Source organism: Brachyhypopomus gauderio, chromosome 12 (assembly GCF_052324685.1).
Source record: "Brachyhypopomus gauderio isolate BG-103 chromosome 12, BGAUD_0.2, whole genome shotgun sequence".
Lineage (NCBI taxonomy): Eukaryota > Metazoa > Chordata > Actinopteri > Gymnotiformes > Hypopomidae > Brachyhypopomus > Brachyhypopomus gauderio.
The window spans coordinates 15050913-15068954 of record NC_135222.1 but is presented as its reverse complement, the minus strand read 5'-3'; the positions used below and the strand labels follow the sequence as shown (position 1 = coordinate 15068954).

The following is an 18042-nucleotide window of genomic DNA, read 5'->3' as shown; positions in this document are numbered from 1 at the left end:
AGGAAGGGGAAGTTTCTATAGTGCAGACTGGTGTCCTGGTTGGGGGTCGGTGATAAAGTACTCGGGGAGATGGAAACCGACATTAGGAGATAAGAAAGGTAACCCTTCCACGACCTCTTTGAGCAAATGGTGGGTCGATGTGTCGTTTCAGCGAGATTATCACGTGTCCCAAAATCCAGTAACTTTTTCTGTCAAATGGAATGGGCAGATATGGGGTAATAACAGACCGTTGTACTTCACCCTGGGGGTGGAGCAATCAGGACGTGACATATGGGGAATAATTAAACTCAGCTATTTAGCCAAACCCAAGCCACTCAGCCCAGCAAAACCTGAGGCAAAAATAGAGAAGATGGAGGATTCAGCAGACAAGTTCACTCTAACCACAGATTTCACTAAATTATCGTCCCAGCAGTTAATAGAATTAGCAACCGGTTACAGCGGCTCGAATTTGTGGTTGTCATGGCTAGAACAAAACAGTAGAGAAAATGGGTTAGAAGGTTGTGTGGCCTGTGCAGCGGCCCGACCCGCGTTAATGACCTCACCAGCCCCACTGAATCCTGAAACAGATCCAGTAGGATATCAGTGTATGTTGAATTTAACTAAGGTGAAAAGTATTACGACCTCAAATTGTTCCAACCTGGACAGTATTTTTCCGTATGTCAAAAATTTGGAAGGAGGTAACGCTCCTTTCGTGCCAGTGAAACTTAAAGGACAGTACCAATGTTTTAACTTGACCGAGAAAGACGCAATCATGAGTGTGGGAGAAATTGAACCAGATTGGTGTAACGCCACAACGAAGGTCCCGGGGATAGGGAGAGTAGCCCGGGCAGGGATCTGGTGGTACTGCGGAGGACACACTCTGTTGGCATTAATACCAGGAAAAGCTAAAGGAATCTGTGCTATGGTTAGACTAATTACACCAATAACAATGATAGGGCTGAGGGAAATCACACCGCAGCCTGCTACAGCCCAAGGGAGAAAGAAGCGTGATGCCTTTGATTTGTCCATAGGATCCCCAACGTACATCGACTCCATAGGAGTGCCTCGGGGGGTTCCCAATTAATACAAGCTAGTTGATCAAATAGCTACGGGCTTTGAGAACATTCCAATTATATCAGCCTTGTTTCCAGTAACACCGAACAAGAATGTAGATAGGATCAACTTTGTCCATTACAATGTGCTGAGATTAACCAACCTAACGAGAGACGCAATAGAGGGGCTGAGCGAACAACTGAGAGCTACCACACTGATGGCCGTACAAAACAGAATGGCTCTAGATATGCTCCTGGCGGAAAAAGGGGGTGTATGTTTCATGTTTGGCGACAACTGTTGTACCTTCATTCCCAATAACACCGCACCGGACGGGTCGGTGACCAGAGCTCTGGACGGACTGAAGGCCTTATCTAAGGAGATGCAGGAGGCCTCAGGTATCAGTAACCCCATGGAGGAGTGGTTCACGAAGGTGTTTGGGAAATGGAAGGCACTAATTATGTCCTTGTTTATGTCAGTAGCAGTGTTTATTGCAATTGTTGTTATTTGTGGATGTTGTTGTATACCATGTATTAGATCTCTCACCCAAAGGTTGATCACAGCCGCGATTGAGAAGGGGGACGCAAAGAACCCACCACCATACACTATGCCACTGATGGCGGAGGATGATGATGACATATCATCTGAAGAAGACGATTCTGTGTGAAAAACTTGTTGTTTTTGATTAATTATGCTTGCTTTGTAGGTATTGGCAGCGTCTGCGACTGATGAAGAATGAAGACGCACCACACATTAGAGCACAACCAACAGCACATGAAAGCTGATTCACTAGTTTAAAAGTAATATGCATGACACATGGGCACATTAATAGAACGGGTCGAGGTGATCTCCCACCAGGCGGGACCTGGGTCTCGGGGACAACGTCAAGTCACGAGACCGTGGGAGATGAAGGGGGGCATCTCCGAATAGTCTGAAAGGTCTCGGCCCACGACTGGGGAGTGATCCAGAACCCACCAATCACATAAAAGAACACATAGACGTTGTACTAACTGACATAGTCACACTATGAATGTATACACATTTAGGGATTTTTATGATTGTCTTTCTTTTAATAAGTGCACTGGGCTAGATAGATTTTAGTATTAGATTAGAGTTAGACCAATGTTTTGGTCTAAAAGGGGGAATGTTGGAAAAAAGAAAATTAAAGGCTAATAACTTGATGTGTCAATTTAGTGTTTTTCAGGAAGACTGTGGGAAAGCAGGAGTAAGGAGGTCTCAGTGGCCTTGAGGAGAACAGAAGGGGCCTATTCAGTGCAGGATGTGTAGCAAGCAGTTTTTAGATAACCAGGCACACAGGCTGGGAGAAGAGGAGCAGGTGAATTTCCATGGAGAGCAGCCAGGATTGGGGAGTTATCGAAACTTAACAAATCGAAACTTATGGACAGAGAGTATGAAAGAAAGGACATCGCCCAGCACGAGAGGCTTTTCGCTTGGACACTGCTGAGATCCACTTGGGTTAGGTAGATTCCTAGGCAACTAGCACCAGTGCACTGAAGAGTTTGTACCACGAATACTTCTATTATATTGCATTCATTAATATTCTATATAAATCATTTTAAAAGAACTTTTGTTGTCAAGACTTTGCTTGGACCACTCAGTCAAAAACCAGTCGGTTCATCGGGGCGGTGTTGGGGCCCGTCTGGGTCGGAGAAGAAAATTCCCAACAAGAGCGACTCCTCCGCTATGGACTCCACAGCCATTTTTAAAACCCAAGGAGCGAAGTCTGTTCCCTGGTCAAACGCAGAGGTACAAGCCTTTCTGTTAATAATCAGCAATCAAAAAATCCAGGGTGATCTGGACGGGGCCACTATAAATGTAAAGGTTTTTAGCAAGATTTCCGCGCTAATGGCCACTCATGGCTACCAGCGGTCCGTTCAGCAGTGCCAGTCGGTCCAAGCTAAAATCGCTTAAAAGCGATTACCGGGCGGTGAAGGACCATAACGGACGCAGCAGAGCAAACCGCAAAGACTGTGTTACAGCTGGAATGGTTCCAGCAAATGGATGCCATATACGTCACCGGCCAGCCAGTAACGGAAGAGAAAACGTGCTGGACACGACAATGTCGGTGCGGGAGGCCACGGAGAATGGTGAGTGTATTGTGATTTCAGTTTTACTAGGCTCGTAAAAGACGTAATATGAACGTAATATGAACGCATCTATTGTAAACGCAGGAATTTAGAGCTGTGTTTGTAGTTAATGTTACCACTACAGTCACTACTGTACAATAGCTAGCTCTTAGCCTTGCTAGTTGCTAGTTAGCAGTAGCCATAAACAAAGCATGAGCAGCGATGACGTGCTACACATTTTGTGCAGTTACGCTATATCAGGGGTCTCCAACCTTTTTAGAACTGGGAGCTACTTCTTGGATACCAGTTATTGCGGAGGGCTACGGGGGGGGTGTCGTCGAACAAAAGCTGTTGAGCGGGGGGGGGGCAAACGAAAGTTGTTGAGCGGGGGGGGTGGTTGACTGCAGCCTAACTTGATTGACAGCTAATTGAGCAATAGAACACGAGAGGGAGTGCGTTATTGTGAATATATGTAGCTACATGCCGTTACTTGACAACGCGTCCGCGGAATGATACAGAGAATGAGAGTACCGTGCTGTTATCACACATATCTGCAGGGTTAGAACACTTCTCAAACAGTCGGATTGTGAACTAACTGTTGTATAATTGGCGAATAATCATTTAGTGTTAGAAGGGGATGGACAACTCAGGGTTCGTACGGTCATGAAAAACCTGGAAAAGTTATGGAATTTGAAAATAGCAATTTCCAGGCCTGGAAAAGTTTTGGAAAAACTAAAAATACTCAAATGTTTTGGAAAAGTCATGGAAATTTTTTTGACACAATAAATGTATGTCGTTCCAATAACCAGAAGAAAAAATAAATATATATAATATAGCCATTTTTTTTTTCATTGTGCGGACCACTAACGTAACTTCACACATTAGTTCACTGCGTTAGCGTCGGACTCCAAGCGGAGCTGTAGATTGTACTTTGATGACATGTAAATCAGCGTAATGCTGGTAAATGCCGATTCAACTATGGCTGCTTCAGTTGGACAAATACAAGCTGTGGCTTGTGAAAGACAAGGACGCGTGCAAAATGTGCACTGTGTGGTTAACCAATTGTTAACGATGGGGTTAGAGACTGAAATGTCCGTCGTAAAGCAGTTTTCGTTGTTAAGCGTGACTCTAGATTTAGATACACTTTAATCCCTAAATACAGTATAGAAAAAACTAACAATGTTCTTGTGCATACAGCATGAGAAAGAGCGATCGCGCTGCCTCAGTTTATCGTACACAACACTCCACTACACTCCACAACACTCAACAGTGCTGCCACTGCACCTCCGCGCGAAATTAAGAAAAGTTGGTGGTAACTCTGGTCCGTCGTTAACCAGACCCGTCGTTAAGCGGGGACTCACCAGCTTTGTAGATGCGACTTATATTGATATTGAAAATACGGTAAATGTTTATTTTTTTCAATTAAACCACGTGGCTTTTCATTAATTTATGATATACTGTGGAATTTTGGCCTGAATTTTTTCTTATTTTTCATGTCTACACATATGTTTAGAGAATGTATAGTCATTGAAATTTGTCTGAAAGTCATGGAAAAGTCATGGAAAAGTCATGGAAATTAATTATCAAAAAAGTGTATGAACCCTGACAACTGTGAATTTTGATTGGACATAAATTTAAGTAGATTTCTCGATAGGACCAATTAGGTTTACAAATTTATATGTAATTCATTGGACCTTTGGCGAGCTACTCGGAAAGGGGTGGCGAGCTACTGGTAGCTCGCGAGCGACGTGTTGGAGACCCCTGCGCTATATTGTTGTTGCTTTCACGGGAATACTTGTGTTTAATATTTGTTATTTTTTACGTTCAAGATTCCCCTTCCACTGACGAGGCGAGCGGAGTTGGTGGAAAATGTTTCCTTCAACCGGGCTTTCCTCTGGGTGCTTGGCGAACTTGTGAACACCATGCGAGACAGACGCCAGTAAAAGCACACAAAATGTTGCTTGTAGTACTATAAATATTTATTTCATATAAAGCTATACGTTATTTTTAGGTAATTTGCTTTTTGCACTTTTTTTAACTATAACTATATTATTTACATATTTTGTACTTTAAATATCTATATTTCATAATAAAGTTTGATTTCATTTGATTGTATGACTGATGCTTTTTATGCAGGGTGTGTTCAGCCTGTTTGAGTAATACCAAATTATTATCAATAATTAGAGCAACCACATACAATAATGAAGATAAAGATAAATAAGATACAATAATGGTATGTGTTAAGGGGCATCGACCGGTGTTGTGGTCGCATACAAATGATGTCACGACACTACAACCCACGCACCAACAGCGACTCCACCCACATTGTGGTGGTCCACCATTGTAATGGAAACACAACGCGACCGTACCGTTCCGTTGCAAATCGATCCGTATCGAACTGTGCCGCGCCAAGCAGGCCCTAGTGGAAATGCGCCATTAGTCATTACTTGGGTAGCACGCATATGAGCCATTTTAATATAGATTAATTTCAAGATTTCAGTGAGATTAATTTAGATTTTAAAAATGTATCTACGCCCACCCCTAATTATATTACAATAGGGGAAATTTACGAGAAAATAGGTAAATAGGTAAAGATGGAAAATACAGTAGTTTCCCGGTCAAAACAGGAGACATCACAGGTATGGTAAGGTGCCTTCATTCATCATGCCACTTTGATGCCAGACTTGTTTGCTCTTATTGTTTGTACTCACTATATAGAAATAACTTCTCTGACCAAAGTAGCTTGATGCATACATTTCAGCCAGTTCTTTGCTTGCATCCCAGACCTACCTTTTTATCTAATTTTAGATATAAGACGGCAGTATCTTCCAGTTAATAGTAGCATTTTCCTCCATTTTCATTTACTTTAGTCATCGTAGCTGTTGGGTTGGTTATCATTGGTTTATAACAATAAACTGTTGATATCTATTGATCAATAAAATTGGCATTTGTTCATAAACCAATTACTGTTGCAAATATATTTCAACCAGTGGTATTGGGTCTCTGAGCTTCACCTTCACTAATAAGACTGATTTATCCAGTTATAAAAATTTCCCTGAAATTTCAGGGTGGTGCCCCCTTATTATTCATAATTAATCAATATTGCTACACCATTGTTGCATTAATAATGAAACAGGCAGAAACCATAAAAACTAAACAATGCACTTCCCAAAAGCTCTTAAAACACATTGTGATGGGCAAGGAGTGCAAAACCCTATTAAGTAGGCAAGGTATGCCTGGGGGTTTGTGGAATAGGGTGTAACCTCCTGCTGAGAAGGAGTCCTCCCCCCTGTGTAGTGGGGTTAAAATGGTCAGGGTTATGCGCCTACGTGTTTTGTGTGTGTATAGTTTGGTTGGACGCGTGGTGACCCATTGCTACCCATCCTCACGCTTTGGCACCTATATGTGTACTCATGGTTGTGTAGTGCTTTGTGTGCAGGTTCCTGGTGGCGAGAGGCAGATCTCCCGGACAGCGTGGGGTTCTCCTAAAGGAGACCCTTCCCTTCGAGCTCGGGGTGACCAGGGTGTTCCTGTGGCGGATTCCCCAGGGCCCTGGTCTCTGGTGCTCCTGGGTTGGGTGGAGGAGTCCACCTTGCGATGAGTGGCCCCAGGAGGGGTTGACTCCCCAGGAGCCTGGGGTGGCCCCTAGCAAAGGGGCCACCTCTCAGCTCTGAGAGGTAAGGTAGCCGGGAGCGGTTAGTGGGTGGAGTAGCCGCGCCCCAGGGAGGCACCCTGCGCACTTAGGCACCACGGATGAGTGGGGAGCTGTTGCTCTCCATCCGCACACCATGGGGGGGGCTAAGCGGTCAGATCCCGCTAGGGTGCGATGTTCCTGTTCCTGGGGCGTGGTTGTCATCTCATTGATGGCCCAGTCGGTCCAGGGCCCCGCCCAATGAGGGGGAGCTAACTTATCTGTGTGTGTTTGTGTTACAGCTCCTGGACCGCAGGGAGCAGGTCCCTGCCTTGTCCCCGCCCTCCCGTCCCTTTGTTTCGTGTGCTGCCGCTGTGTGCCACACGCCCAGTGGAGGGGAGTGTGGCTTGGTGGGGGGGTCCGTCATGGTACGGCGGCCCCCTACCAGTCACCTCCATCCACAGCGGCAGTTTTCGTTGTTTTTGTTAATGTTGTGTTCGTCCCTCAGGTGGGCGGAGCCTGCAATCCGTCTCACCGCTGGTTGACCGCTGGACATTGTATTTTTGATTCGGAGCATGTCACGGGTTTTTGGTTTGTGCACTTTCTCCATTAAACCATCAATTTTCCCTGAGACTTGAAGCGTGATCACTTCCATTTTTATTTCGCACTCCCTGCCCGTCACAAATAGACAAATGACCCTCGGGTGTCTGGAATCCTAATAGGCCACGCCCACCTGAGGGACGAATACAACGTAACAACAGGACAACATAAAATACTGCTGCTGCATACTAAGGCGGCCAGCAGGGGGCCTCTGTGCCGTGACACCCATATTAAAACATCTCTTAAAGTAATTTAATTGTATAGGCAAGTGACCATTTTCCACGCTTATCTATTTGGCCTGTATCAGAAAAAAATATTATTTGTTCCAGCTGCTATAGGAAGCACCCATATAGAGTTTTTCCGATGCAGTAAATTTATTTTATTCATATGGTAGCTGCAGTGTCAAAATAGCAAGCCCCCTTCAACGTTCTACAGTTAATAAAATAAATTGTTGAGTATAACTCAATTTCTTCCTGCTGTTCCATGCTGGATATTTGGATGCAAATGTAGTCTGGCGTTTGTGATAATAATTTGGTTGGGAAAGCAGTGGACTGTGGTCACCTCTAGGCCCCTCCCTTTAGATATGCTGGCATAGATAAGTCTGTCAGAGCCACATGCTAATCACTGGCACGTGTACTATTGTCACATCTGGCTCTGCTAGACCAGTCTATCTTGTTTCCTTTTTCCCCTTAGCCCCACCTTGTATTCAGTTCCCATGGTTTTTTCCCTCAGTCGATTCATGTCATCTGTAACTGTTTTCAGCTGGTCCTTGTTCCTGTTACTCAGTGAATCTGTATATAGTGTCTGGTTCCCCAGTCTTCCCTGGCAAGTCATTAGTGTCTTCATCTTGTAGTAGTGTTATCCGTTTCGTGAAGTCCGTTTCTGTCTGTGTTCTCCTGGTCAGTAATCCCCTATCTTGTGTTTTTGCTTATGTTTTAGTGTCTGTCTTTAGTCACTTTGCTTTATTGCAGGGGTGCCCAATACGGCGATCACGATCTACTGGTCGTTCACGAAGGAAGTGTGGGTAGATCGCATGACATTAAAAAGTAAGGGATGAATGACAAAAAAGAGATGAATGACAGGCTATCATTCATCTGCACTGACGGTTGTCTTTTGATTCCTTGTTCTAAGACTTTAAAAACAAATCTGAAATATTATCTTCAGTCAAAGCTCTCCAGCTATCGAGGAATACAGTCACACGGCGCTCTGAAACCATATGACCAAGGATTTGACCCAGCAAATATGGAAGGATATTACGGACTGTGAGTGTTTCACACTACAATTAGCAATACTTTAAAATACTTTATAAATATAAATAAATAAAATACCTTATTTATCCTAAAAGTAAAATGAAAGAAAGAGTACACAATATTAAATAGTAATAATAATAATAACTTAAATAATGATAATATAGAAGAAATACATTTGTTTTGCATTTTTATTGTAGGTAGATCATTTTGACTTGGTCATCTTATAAGCAGCTCGGAAGCTGAAAAGGTGTGGGCACCCCTGCGTTATTGTCTTTTCTCTAGTTCCTATTCAGCCGTGTTGTGTGCTACTCGTGTTTGTTTCTCCCCATTATTTTTTGCGCTGTTATGTTGTATTTGGGCGGTTATCCGTTTTTGTTTGTCAGCCTGTGTATGTTATCCAGGTTCATTCAATGTAGGTTGTTTTTGTGTACCATTGTCATTATGTTTCTGCTGTCAACTGTCTGTTCCAGTAAATGTATCAAGATTTGTTCCTAACATACTTACCTTGGTGTCTCTGCCATGTGTTTATCATGCCCTTCATGTCGGTACAGTAACCCTAGTTGAGCAGGGGTGTGTTACTAGTCATAAACCCTGCTCTCTATAAAGTTTGTGTCCCTCGCTTATGACCCCATCGTTTAGCTATATATGTGGATGGTTCATGCAACGCTTATCTCTACATATTTAACCTGCATTTTGTTTTCTGCTTACATGTTTATTCAAATACAATGCCACAAGGCACCTAGAAAATGCTACAGTTTACCAGCAGCACCAATGCTGCCACCTACCTGTGGCCCAACATCAACACTGGAGGTACTGCTCAGTCTAGAAATAGAACTATAAATATGGACCGCTACTAGCTGAGCCACCCAATGAAGGATGGGTTCCCTTTAGAGTCTTGGTCCTCCCAGAGTTTATTCCTCATCCCTGCCCAGACAGTTTTCTCTTGTCATTGTAACACCTGGCTTGCTCTTTAGGGATCTGGACCCATGTGTTTGTAATTCTGCTTTGAGACAACATATGTTGGAAAAAGCACTGAGTAAATAAAACTGACTTTGACTATACAAGTGAAAACATTTAAAAAGCAGAACTCAACAGCTTTTATTAATGAAACCTTAGAAAACACATTTATATTATGAAACAGCCTAACATTATTTAAATTAAAAGGCTTCAGCCACTGTTGATTTGACTGATCCCAAAGCTCTTTAAGGAAAGTGAAGTGTAGAAGTGTATAGTGTTTGCAAGACTAGTTTGGCCGCACCTTACTAACATCTTTCCACACCTGTGTGAAACGGACGATTTTCACCACGTCCGTGTGATATGTGCCATGCCACAGGTACTCAGGTGATAACAACTTGGTGGGTTTGTTGTAAAGAAAGTATTTGTTCAAATGGGATTCTTCCTGCCACACTGCCTCAATGGAATTAACCTTGTCAATTTCCAGCCACATACGGCAGGTTTTAGTGACTTTATACACCTCTTCCACAAGCCCTGCAATCATTGCCCCACCATAATAATAATCCCCCTCTCCATATGGGATGTAGGCCTGGGACTCAGGGCGCCGCTCGTATGTGAAAGCGTCACGTGATCTAGTGAAGAAGCCAAAATGTACGGCTGCAACAGTGCGACTCAGAGTCTCTGCCCCCCAGTGACCGTAGAATTTTGTATCGACATCGAGGCAGAAAATGTAATCAGCTTGATTGATTAGTTGGGTCTCAATGAAGTTCTCAATCCTCTCCATCCTGCCTAGAGTGATCTCCTGCCAGCGGTTGGAGCCTGGGATTTTAACTTTAGTTAATCTACGATCAGAACCCAGCGTTACCATAGGAACGGCCTCTGGCTGATCTGTAAAGACGTAATAATGCACACGGTAACCCAGCATAAAGTAGCTCTCTGCTGACTCCAGGAAGTCCTTCAGGAACTGCACATATCTGAGGTGGTGAGAAAACAACAGTTATGGTTTACAGTATTTCAGTCAATGGTCAGTACAAAGCTTCAGTAAAGTTAGCATCATTTGCAAAGCCAACATTGCTGTTTTAATGCAGATTCTTAAAATTCATCTTATTTTTGAAATCATATATTTTTGTCCCATTAGAGCGACAGTGGTGAATGTTCTTCACTCTTCAGCTTTTTGGATCTCACATAGGTGAGATGGTGGTATTTCCTCTTATCAAATTAAACCAACAGTAAACAGGTCCAAAGAGCTTCGGCAGCATTTCGACTGCACTTTCCCTGATTAAGACTTCTCTAGTCACACACGCATGTCTTGGTGTAAATGTTGGACCCAGCACCATACAATCACCGGCCACCAAAGGGAACCGAGGGGCTAAGCAAGCTGTTTCCTTTTGTCCCTTTTGTTCTCGCTCCTAATTGCAAGTCAAATCAGGGTCCTATCATTCCATTTGGGTGCAATCTACCTAAAACTCTGTGGTGGCTCACCCGTTTCACCTCTGCTTAGCCACCACACTACACTTGGTAAGTTTGTGATCTCTTGGTTTACAAAAGCTTTAATGTATAAAGAATAATATTAAGAAATAAATGGGAAACATAACTTGTTATGCTTTAGTCTTGCAATAACACTTGTTCAATGAACACTCAGTGAGTGTCACATTTAGCCCCGCATCCTCAGATTTGGTCATCTTGGTCTTTCCCCAGTTTAGGGTTTATGAACATGCCCCTAGGCATAAATACTCCAGCTGCAGCTTGTTAAGACTCTAGCTAAACTGGGATAAATAGCTGCAATCTGGAGTTCACCCTCAGGGTTCATTACTTATCTTCAGTGTTGCGTCGTGGTATTGGTTTCAGGTTGTGTATTGTCTGTCTAGCCTTTGGCCATATCTTGTGACTAAATATTAACCCTGATGAGATCCAGGCGTGGTCTACATTCTTGGGGTCCAGCTGGGTGTGGGGGACCCATTGCAATTTTTGTTAAAATAATCAGCAGATTCAGCCCAATTGCAAGTAAAATAAACAATACATATGTTAAATTAGTTTGCTCTCTTATTTATTTATTAGTTACTTTTTTATTAAAATGTAACACAATAAGGAAATCAATCATAAATCATGCTGGCTGACAGGCTGGTCCTATGGCTAGCTGCTCACGGGCTGGTGCTAACGGAGCTGGCTGCTGCTCATCCTCCTTTTCATTATCAGTATCAGACTCTGATATTTCAGAAATGTGATCCTGAAATTTCCTCTTCTGAATCATCATCAAAATCCTCTGTCTCTTCCAATATCAGCTGTAAGGCAGTCTGAACTGAGAATTGCTTTGCCATCTTTTATAGCATTTTTAGCATTTTTAGCATCATGTCCCCATGATTGGGTGAAACACACACAAACACACACATACACACACACACACACATACACACACATACATACACAAACATACAGGTCCAGAGAGGAGGGAGGGATAATGAGGGCTGAGAGAAAAGATGCTTCTTTCAGATCTCACCCCTTTGTCTCTATAGAGATTCTTCGTCCACTGTCTGACAATATGCAATCAACCCCTGATGTGACAACCATCAAAAGTGTTGATGGTTGCCCACCCTTGCATGCCAAACACCTCTGTCCTTTGTTTGTATATCCTTTAAAGTCATACAGACGACTATCAACTACCCAACCCAATGTTGATTGCCCACTTTGACTAGCCCAGGGCCCAGTGGACCCTGGACCCTGTATGTAATACAAATGTGAAGGGGGGGGTACGGGGGGGTGGTCATTGAAAATATTTTCTGACTTATGTTGCTCACGGAAAATGAGCCAAGGACCAATGAATCTCAGTTTGAAAAAAAAAAAATTGTAGAATTTTTTTAAGCTGATTTTTTCAAAATGGGTCCCACAGACCCTTGGACCATATAAGGGTTAAGTGTTGCTTCTTGGTTTGTGTTACATGGTCTATGCCACGAATTAAGTCTTTGTCATGGTCTCTGTAAAGTTTATGTTCATGGTTTTAGTCTCTACTTAATCTGATGCCTAAGAGTCTGAGTATGGTTTTTTTGTTTATTTGCATGCTGTTTTTCTGCATAAAAAGAACTAATTAAATAAAATTTAAAAAGTCCATCACACTAAATGTATTTTTAAAACTAGTATAACTGCCTGCATACCAATTTTCAGCCATCTACAAGTAACTGTTCACGAGAAATCATGTTATGAACACAGCGTGTTTACATCATGTGGTTTACATGTGCAACTTGATTCATCCTTTAAATTGTCCTTTTAAAAAGTCTACAAAGTAAGATGGCCATGTTTTGTCACCTAAAATTATTTACAGTGGTACCTCGAGATACGAGTTTAATCCGTTCCAGACCCGTGCTCGTATCTCGAACTACTCGTTTTGTATTGTAAGTATTGTAATTGGTTCCGGTTCTTAAAAAAGTCACAAAACTAGCGTAAATGTGGAAAAAAAGACATGATCTTTATTAATAAAGGCATGAACCGGTGTCCGAAGTTGGGACAATATCGTCAAGCCTTTCGCCGTGTTTGCACTTTTTAAGTTGTCCTTCTGCTTCAGGATAGTGCTAATGGTGGATGTACTCCGGCCGAACAGACGAGCGAGTTCGGCTACACGAGTGCCTTTCTCATGCAGGTGAATAATCTCCTGCTTAGTTTCTATAGTTATCATTCTCTTCTCACTGGACTTTCCACTACTAGAGCCTTTCTTTGGAGCCATAATGCAAAAAAAAACATTTGTAGTATTGAAATACTGTACTGTATACACCGTATGTACTGTTACTCGTTGCAAAGCACACGTGCGAATGGCTGTGATGACCGGTTCATGCTCGTATCTCGAGCGTGCACTCGGGTGTCGAACAGAAATTTTGCTCGTCTCGGTGCTCGTATCTTGGATCGCTCGTATATAGAGCAGCTCGTATCTCGAGGTACCACTGTACTATCGAAGCATCAGTATCACACAGCATCAAACACCATATAGAATGTTGGTAAATACCTTTATTTGCTTGCTCACAACATCTTATACAAACGTGTAATCCTCTCCTTTGCTGAGAGCAACAAACAATTCTCGACCTATCAGCAACATCGCAGTCATTTTTTTCGTAATCAGAGGGGTATTCCAGAAAGCGGGTTAAGTGACGGAACCGGGTAAGTAATCTCAGAGTTAACAAAAACTCAAGGTTTTCCATTCCAGAAACCTAGCTTAGAGAGAACCTGAGTCAGTTACTATAGCAACTTATGCTCTGAAGCTAACCTGCTCGCTGGCAGGTTATCTTGAACCTAAACCCGAGTTGCAAACACTTCTTCATGATGTGTCCTTTCCTCGAGGATCCTGTGGATATTGAAGCTCAGTTTATTCGCCGAGCTCTTCATCGGGAACGCCTCATAAAACCCCGAATAGACATAGGCCTACTATCATTTTCTGATTATTTTTTAACACTAGTCCCCCTGAAATTTCAAGATTGTCAGGACATCACCCCTCCTTCCCCTCTGTCTTGCCAGCAATTAGCAAGACCAAACATCACCCTTTATTATGTTAATTCACAGAGCAAGACTGAGGCAGCAGTCTACTGCAGTTTACTACTGCTACTAATACCCTGCAGTACTACTACTAGCAGTACTAATAATAACGGCAACAGAGTAGCAGCGACCGGACAGTTGTTAGCAATATTAATGTGTTAGCAAGCGCTAACAAAACAACAAAAACAACAAAATAACAGTGCCGATACATACAACTGACAACAGACAAACAGACGGTTAAGGACAACATCACCCAAAAATGAAAAAAAAAAAAAAAAACGGTTTCCAACGACCATTCGCTAAGTAGAACTTACTTCCCTACCCAGCTAAGTAGAACTTACTTCCCTACCTACCAAACCAGAGACAGTGCCTGTTAACCATGGCAGATATAGGAATAACAGGGCGATATGTTTTAAAAATCTAATTAAAATTAAATAAAATAATCAACATGAAGTGAGATCATTACAACCCAGCACGTTCACTTCGTTCGCAGGACGCAGGGTTATTAACTGTTCCTAGGATCAAAAAGATCACAGCAGTTGGAAGAGCCTTTTTTTTTAAAGCTCCACAACTGTGGAATAATCTTCCTGCCTCTATTCGGGACTCAGACAAAGTCTCAATGTTTAAATCTAGACTAAAGACTCATCTGTTTACTTTGGCCTTTGATTAATCTGTTACATATTTACCACATCACATATCTTTCTTCTCCGAGGTTCACCTGGGGAGTAACACTGCAGTTGGAGCCTACAATACAGTATCATCACTCAGACACGGAATAAAAACCTGGTGTTCATCACAAGACATTTACATTGACAATATCAACACCCAGAACTTTCATTCTAGTTACCTTGGACTTAGTCTGATTGTGTGATTTGTTTGTAACTTGTGTATTCATCTGTATAATTTGTTTTTGTGTAATTTGTGTGTTAATGGGCCGCCCAATGGAGGATGGGTTCCCTTTTGAGTCTTGGTCCTCCCAAGGTTTCTTCCTATTCCCCACCATCATAGGGAGTTTTTTCCTTGCCACTGTCGCCTTTGGCTTGCTCATTAGGGATTTGGACCCATAGTATTGTTAACCTTGTAAATCCTGTAAAGCGCTTTGTGACAACATGTGTTGTGAAAAGCGCTATACAAATAGATTTGATTTGATATCCTCTGTAAATATATTATATACTGCTGAATTTTTGTTGTATATCTGTAAATAAAGTATAGCACATGTATTTGTTTGATCCTCTCATTGTCTTTATTGGGTATATTCTGTCTAGATCATAATGCTAATTTCCGCTAGCAATGCTATGGGATTTCCAATATAACATTAGCCTCAAGCTGTTGTTAGAGAAACAGTCATCTCTATGTCTGCTGCTACGTGCGCTTGAGATAGATAGATAGATAGATAGATAGATAGATAGATAGATAGATAGATAGATAGATAGATAGTGTAGTGGCTAAATGTTTGTTCTTAAATTGTTGTCAATTTCTTTCTTATTATTCCTACAAATAACCACTCAGTCAGACGGAATGAACGAGTCTACGCGTGTTAAAGTTTGAACGACGGTAGAAAACAGTGAGCTCGCCCCGTCTTTATTGAAGATTAAAACATAACAAGAACAAAAAAACCGTTTTACATTTGATAGATGCGCGAGCTCCAGAAACGTCATTGCTCAGCATCAGTTCCTATCCATTCTAGAAAATTCTACACATGAATGCAGATTGAACTAAATATAAATGATAAACACTAATATAATTATACTGCAATCATAAATATTCTAAACTATACAAATACTATATACATCCCAGGAATACCTAAATATGAGCATAAATTATTAAATATAAAATGGCACCAATATTTCCGGCCCCTAATTGCTCATCATAGGGATGACAATTACACTAAACAAACTTAAACAAACTGAAGAGCTATTTTCTATACTCTAATCCCATTACATACTTGTATTAAGGTCTAAAACATGAACTAACTTAAATCACACTATTCAGCAAATAATTAACTGAATGAAAATGTCTTTCATTGTCCATGAGATTCTTCCATCTCCAACAATAGACACAACTTGTCGATGGGCCTATCAAGGGTGTTGGTCTTTGTTTTCACAAGGACCCGACGAACAAACCCTTGGGCATCGGGAATAGTCTTCTCCACTTTTCCCATCAACCAGGATCCTCTTGGAGCTCTTTCATCTACAATGAGTACGACGTCACCCTCTTTCACGTTTCTCTTCCTTTCCAGCCACTTCTGCCTTTCTTGTAGGAGGGGCAAGTATTCTCTAGACCAACGTTTCCAAAAGATGTCAGAGATATACTGCACCTGCCTCCATCTCCGTTTGCAGTACAAATCTTCCTTCCGAAATGTGCCCGGAGGGAGTGCCGGCTTTCCCTTGAGCAGAAGGAGATGGTTCGGCGTCAGTGGCTCGAGGTCGTCGACATCATCCGATGACTTGGTAAGGGGTCTACTGTTGATCACTGCTTCCACTTCGCACATCACAGTGTGCAGACAATCATCATCAACAGACTGGAGCTTCAGAACACTAGTAAGCACTTTGCGCACTGTTCTTATTTGACGCTCCCAAATCCCACCGTGGTGCGATCCAGCTGGTGGGTTAAAGATCCAGGTAACTCCCTTTTGCAGCAGAGCTTCAGAAATCTGGGACTGATTCCATTCCTTCATTGCCTTACGGAGCTCGTGTTCTGCAGCTACCAGGTTAGTACCGTTATCAGACCTCATAACTTCTACTTGTCCTCGTCTCGCAATGAAACGTCTCACTGCGTTTATACAAGAGCCTGTGTCCAGTGAGTGTGCGATTTCAATGTGGACGGCTCTGATTGTAAGGCAAGTAAACAACACTCCATAACGCTTGACTCGCGCTCGTCCTTGCTTGACTTCAAAGGGACCAAAATAGTCTACGCCGACGTTAGTGAACGGTGGGTGATCTGGCTGAAGACGATCTGGCGGTAGATTCGCCATCTTCTGTTCACCAACAGCAGCTCGACTCCTTCGGCATTTCACACACTTTGAAAGCACACTTCTCACCGCTGCGTTCCCTTTGCATATCCACACTCTTTGTCTCAGCCGAGCGAGAGTACGGTTCCTCCCTCCATGTCCTGTCTCCTCATGTCCATTTCTTATGACCAAGGTTGTAACGTAATGACTCTTGGCTAGAATAGCCGGATGCCTTGTGTGTTCCGGTAAGGCTGCCTGGTGCAGTCTTCCACCAACCCGGAGGACACCTTCTTGGAGGAAAGGATCCAATCTTACGATGAAGCTGCTTCTCTTGATCTTATTACCCTTCTGCAGTGCACAAAGCTCCTCATGAAAGGTTTGCCTTTGGCTGAACTGAATGATGGCAGTCTCTGCTCTCCTGATGTCCTGGACAGTCAAACGAGCTCCTTTTAGGCCAGATTTCCACTTCTGCATGTGGTCTTCAATGATCTTGGATTTCACATTTTGACTGTCTAGAGACTGGGTTTGAGACTCAAAGATATTCCTTTGTTCACACAGATTTTTAAGCAACTCCTTCAGCCTCAACATCCAAGTGACAGCCTTCCTCAGACTGTGCCAGTTGGAGTAATGATGAATCAGCTTGAAGAGAGGATCTGTGCTTGACTTGATGGCTTTGACGATGTTCACTGTGACCTTGCGCTTCACCTCAACATCATCATCATTTATATTTCTTGAGAACTCTGAAAGAACTGGCCAGTGAGACTCATCCTTGGCAAGGAAGTCAGGTCCTTCCATCCAACTCTGACACCTCATGAAGTGCTCTGCCCTCATTCCTCGTGATGCGTGGTCAGCTGGATTAGAAGAAGTGTTGAGATATCTCCACTGTGCTGGCCTTGTGTTCTCTCTGATTATTGACACTCTATTCGCCACAAAGGTTTTAAAGCGAGCACCGTCATTGTGTATGTATCGGAGGACAGTGGTGCTATCTGTCCATAGCACAGACTCTTTGAGGTCCATCCGAAGTTC

At 42.7% G+C, this 18042-nt stretch overlaps 2 protein-coding genes and 1 long non-coding RNA gene across 6 annotated transcripts in view; 2 read left to right on the top strand and 1 right to left on the bottom strand.

Moving 5' to 3' along the window:
• Positions 1–18042, top strand: part of LOC143527877 (uncharacterized) — a 43339-nt gene that overhangs the window by 16720 nt on the left and 8577 nt on the right. The window contains exon 4 of one of the 2 annotated variants that reach the window (XM_077023232.1): positions 6542–7508. The exons of the other annotated variant lie outside the window; for it this stretch is intronic. Within the exon in view, the coding sequence (XP_076879347.1) occupies positions 6542–6717 (176 nt within the window). The 3' untranslated portion in view covers positions 6718–7508. Of the gene's footprint in view, positions 1–6541; positions 7509–18042 lie in introns of those variants that run through there. 2 annotated transcript variants of the gene reach the window in all.
• On the top strand, positions 7513–8847 carry LOC143527879 (uncharacterized). The gene is made up of 3 exons (XR_013134299.1): positions 7513–8393; positions 8512–8609; positions 8795–8847. It is a non-coding gene; the product is annotated as an uncharacterized LOC143527879 (long non-coding RNA).
• The window catches only part of LOC143527876 (histo-blood group ABO system transferase-like), a 45455-nt gene continuing 36714 nt past the window's right edge, over positions 9302–18042 (bottom strand). The window contains exon 6 of one of the 3 annotated variants that reach the window (XM_077023230.1): positions 9302–10525. In XM_077023230.1, coding sequence (XP_076879345.1) covers positions 9841–10525 — 685 coding nt within the window. In that variant the 3' untranslated portion in view covers positions 9302–9840. The remainder of the gene's footprint in view (positions 10526–18042) is intronic. The other 2 variants (XM_077023229.1, XM_077023227.1) reach the window with 2 other exon arrangements.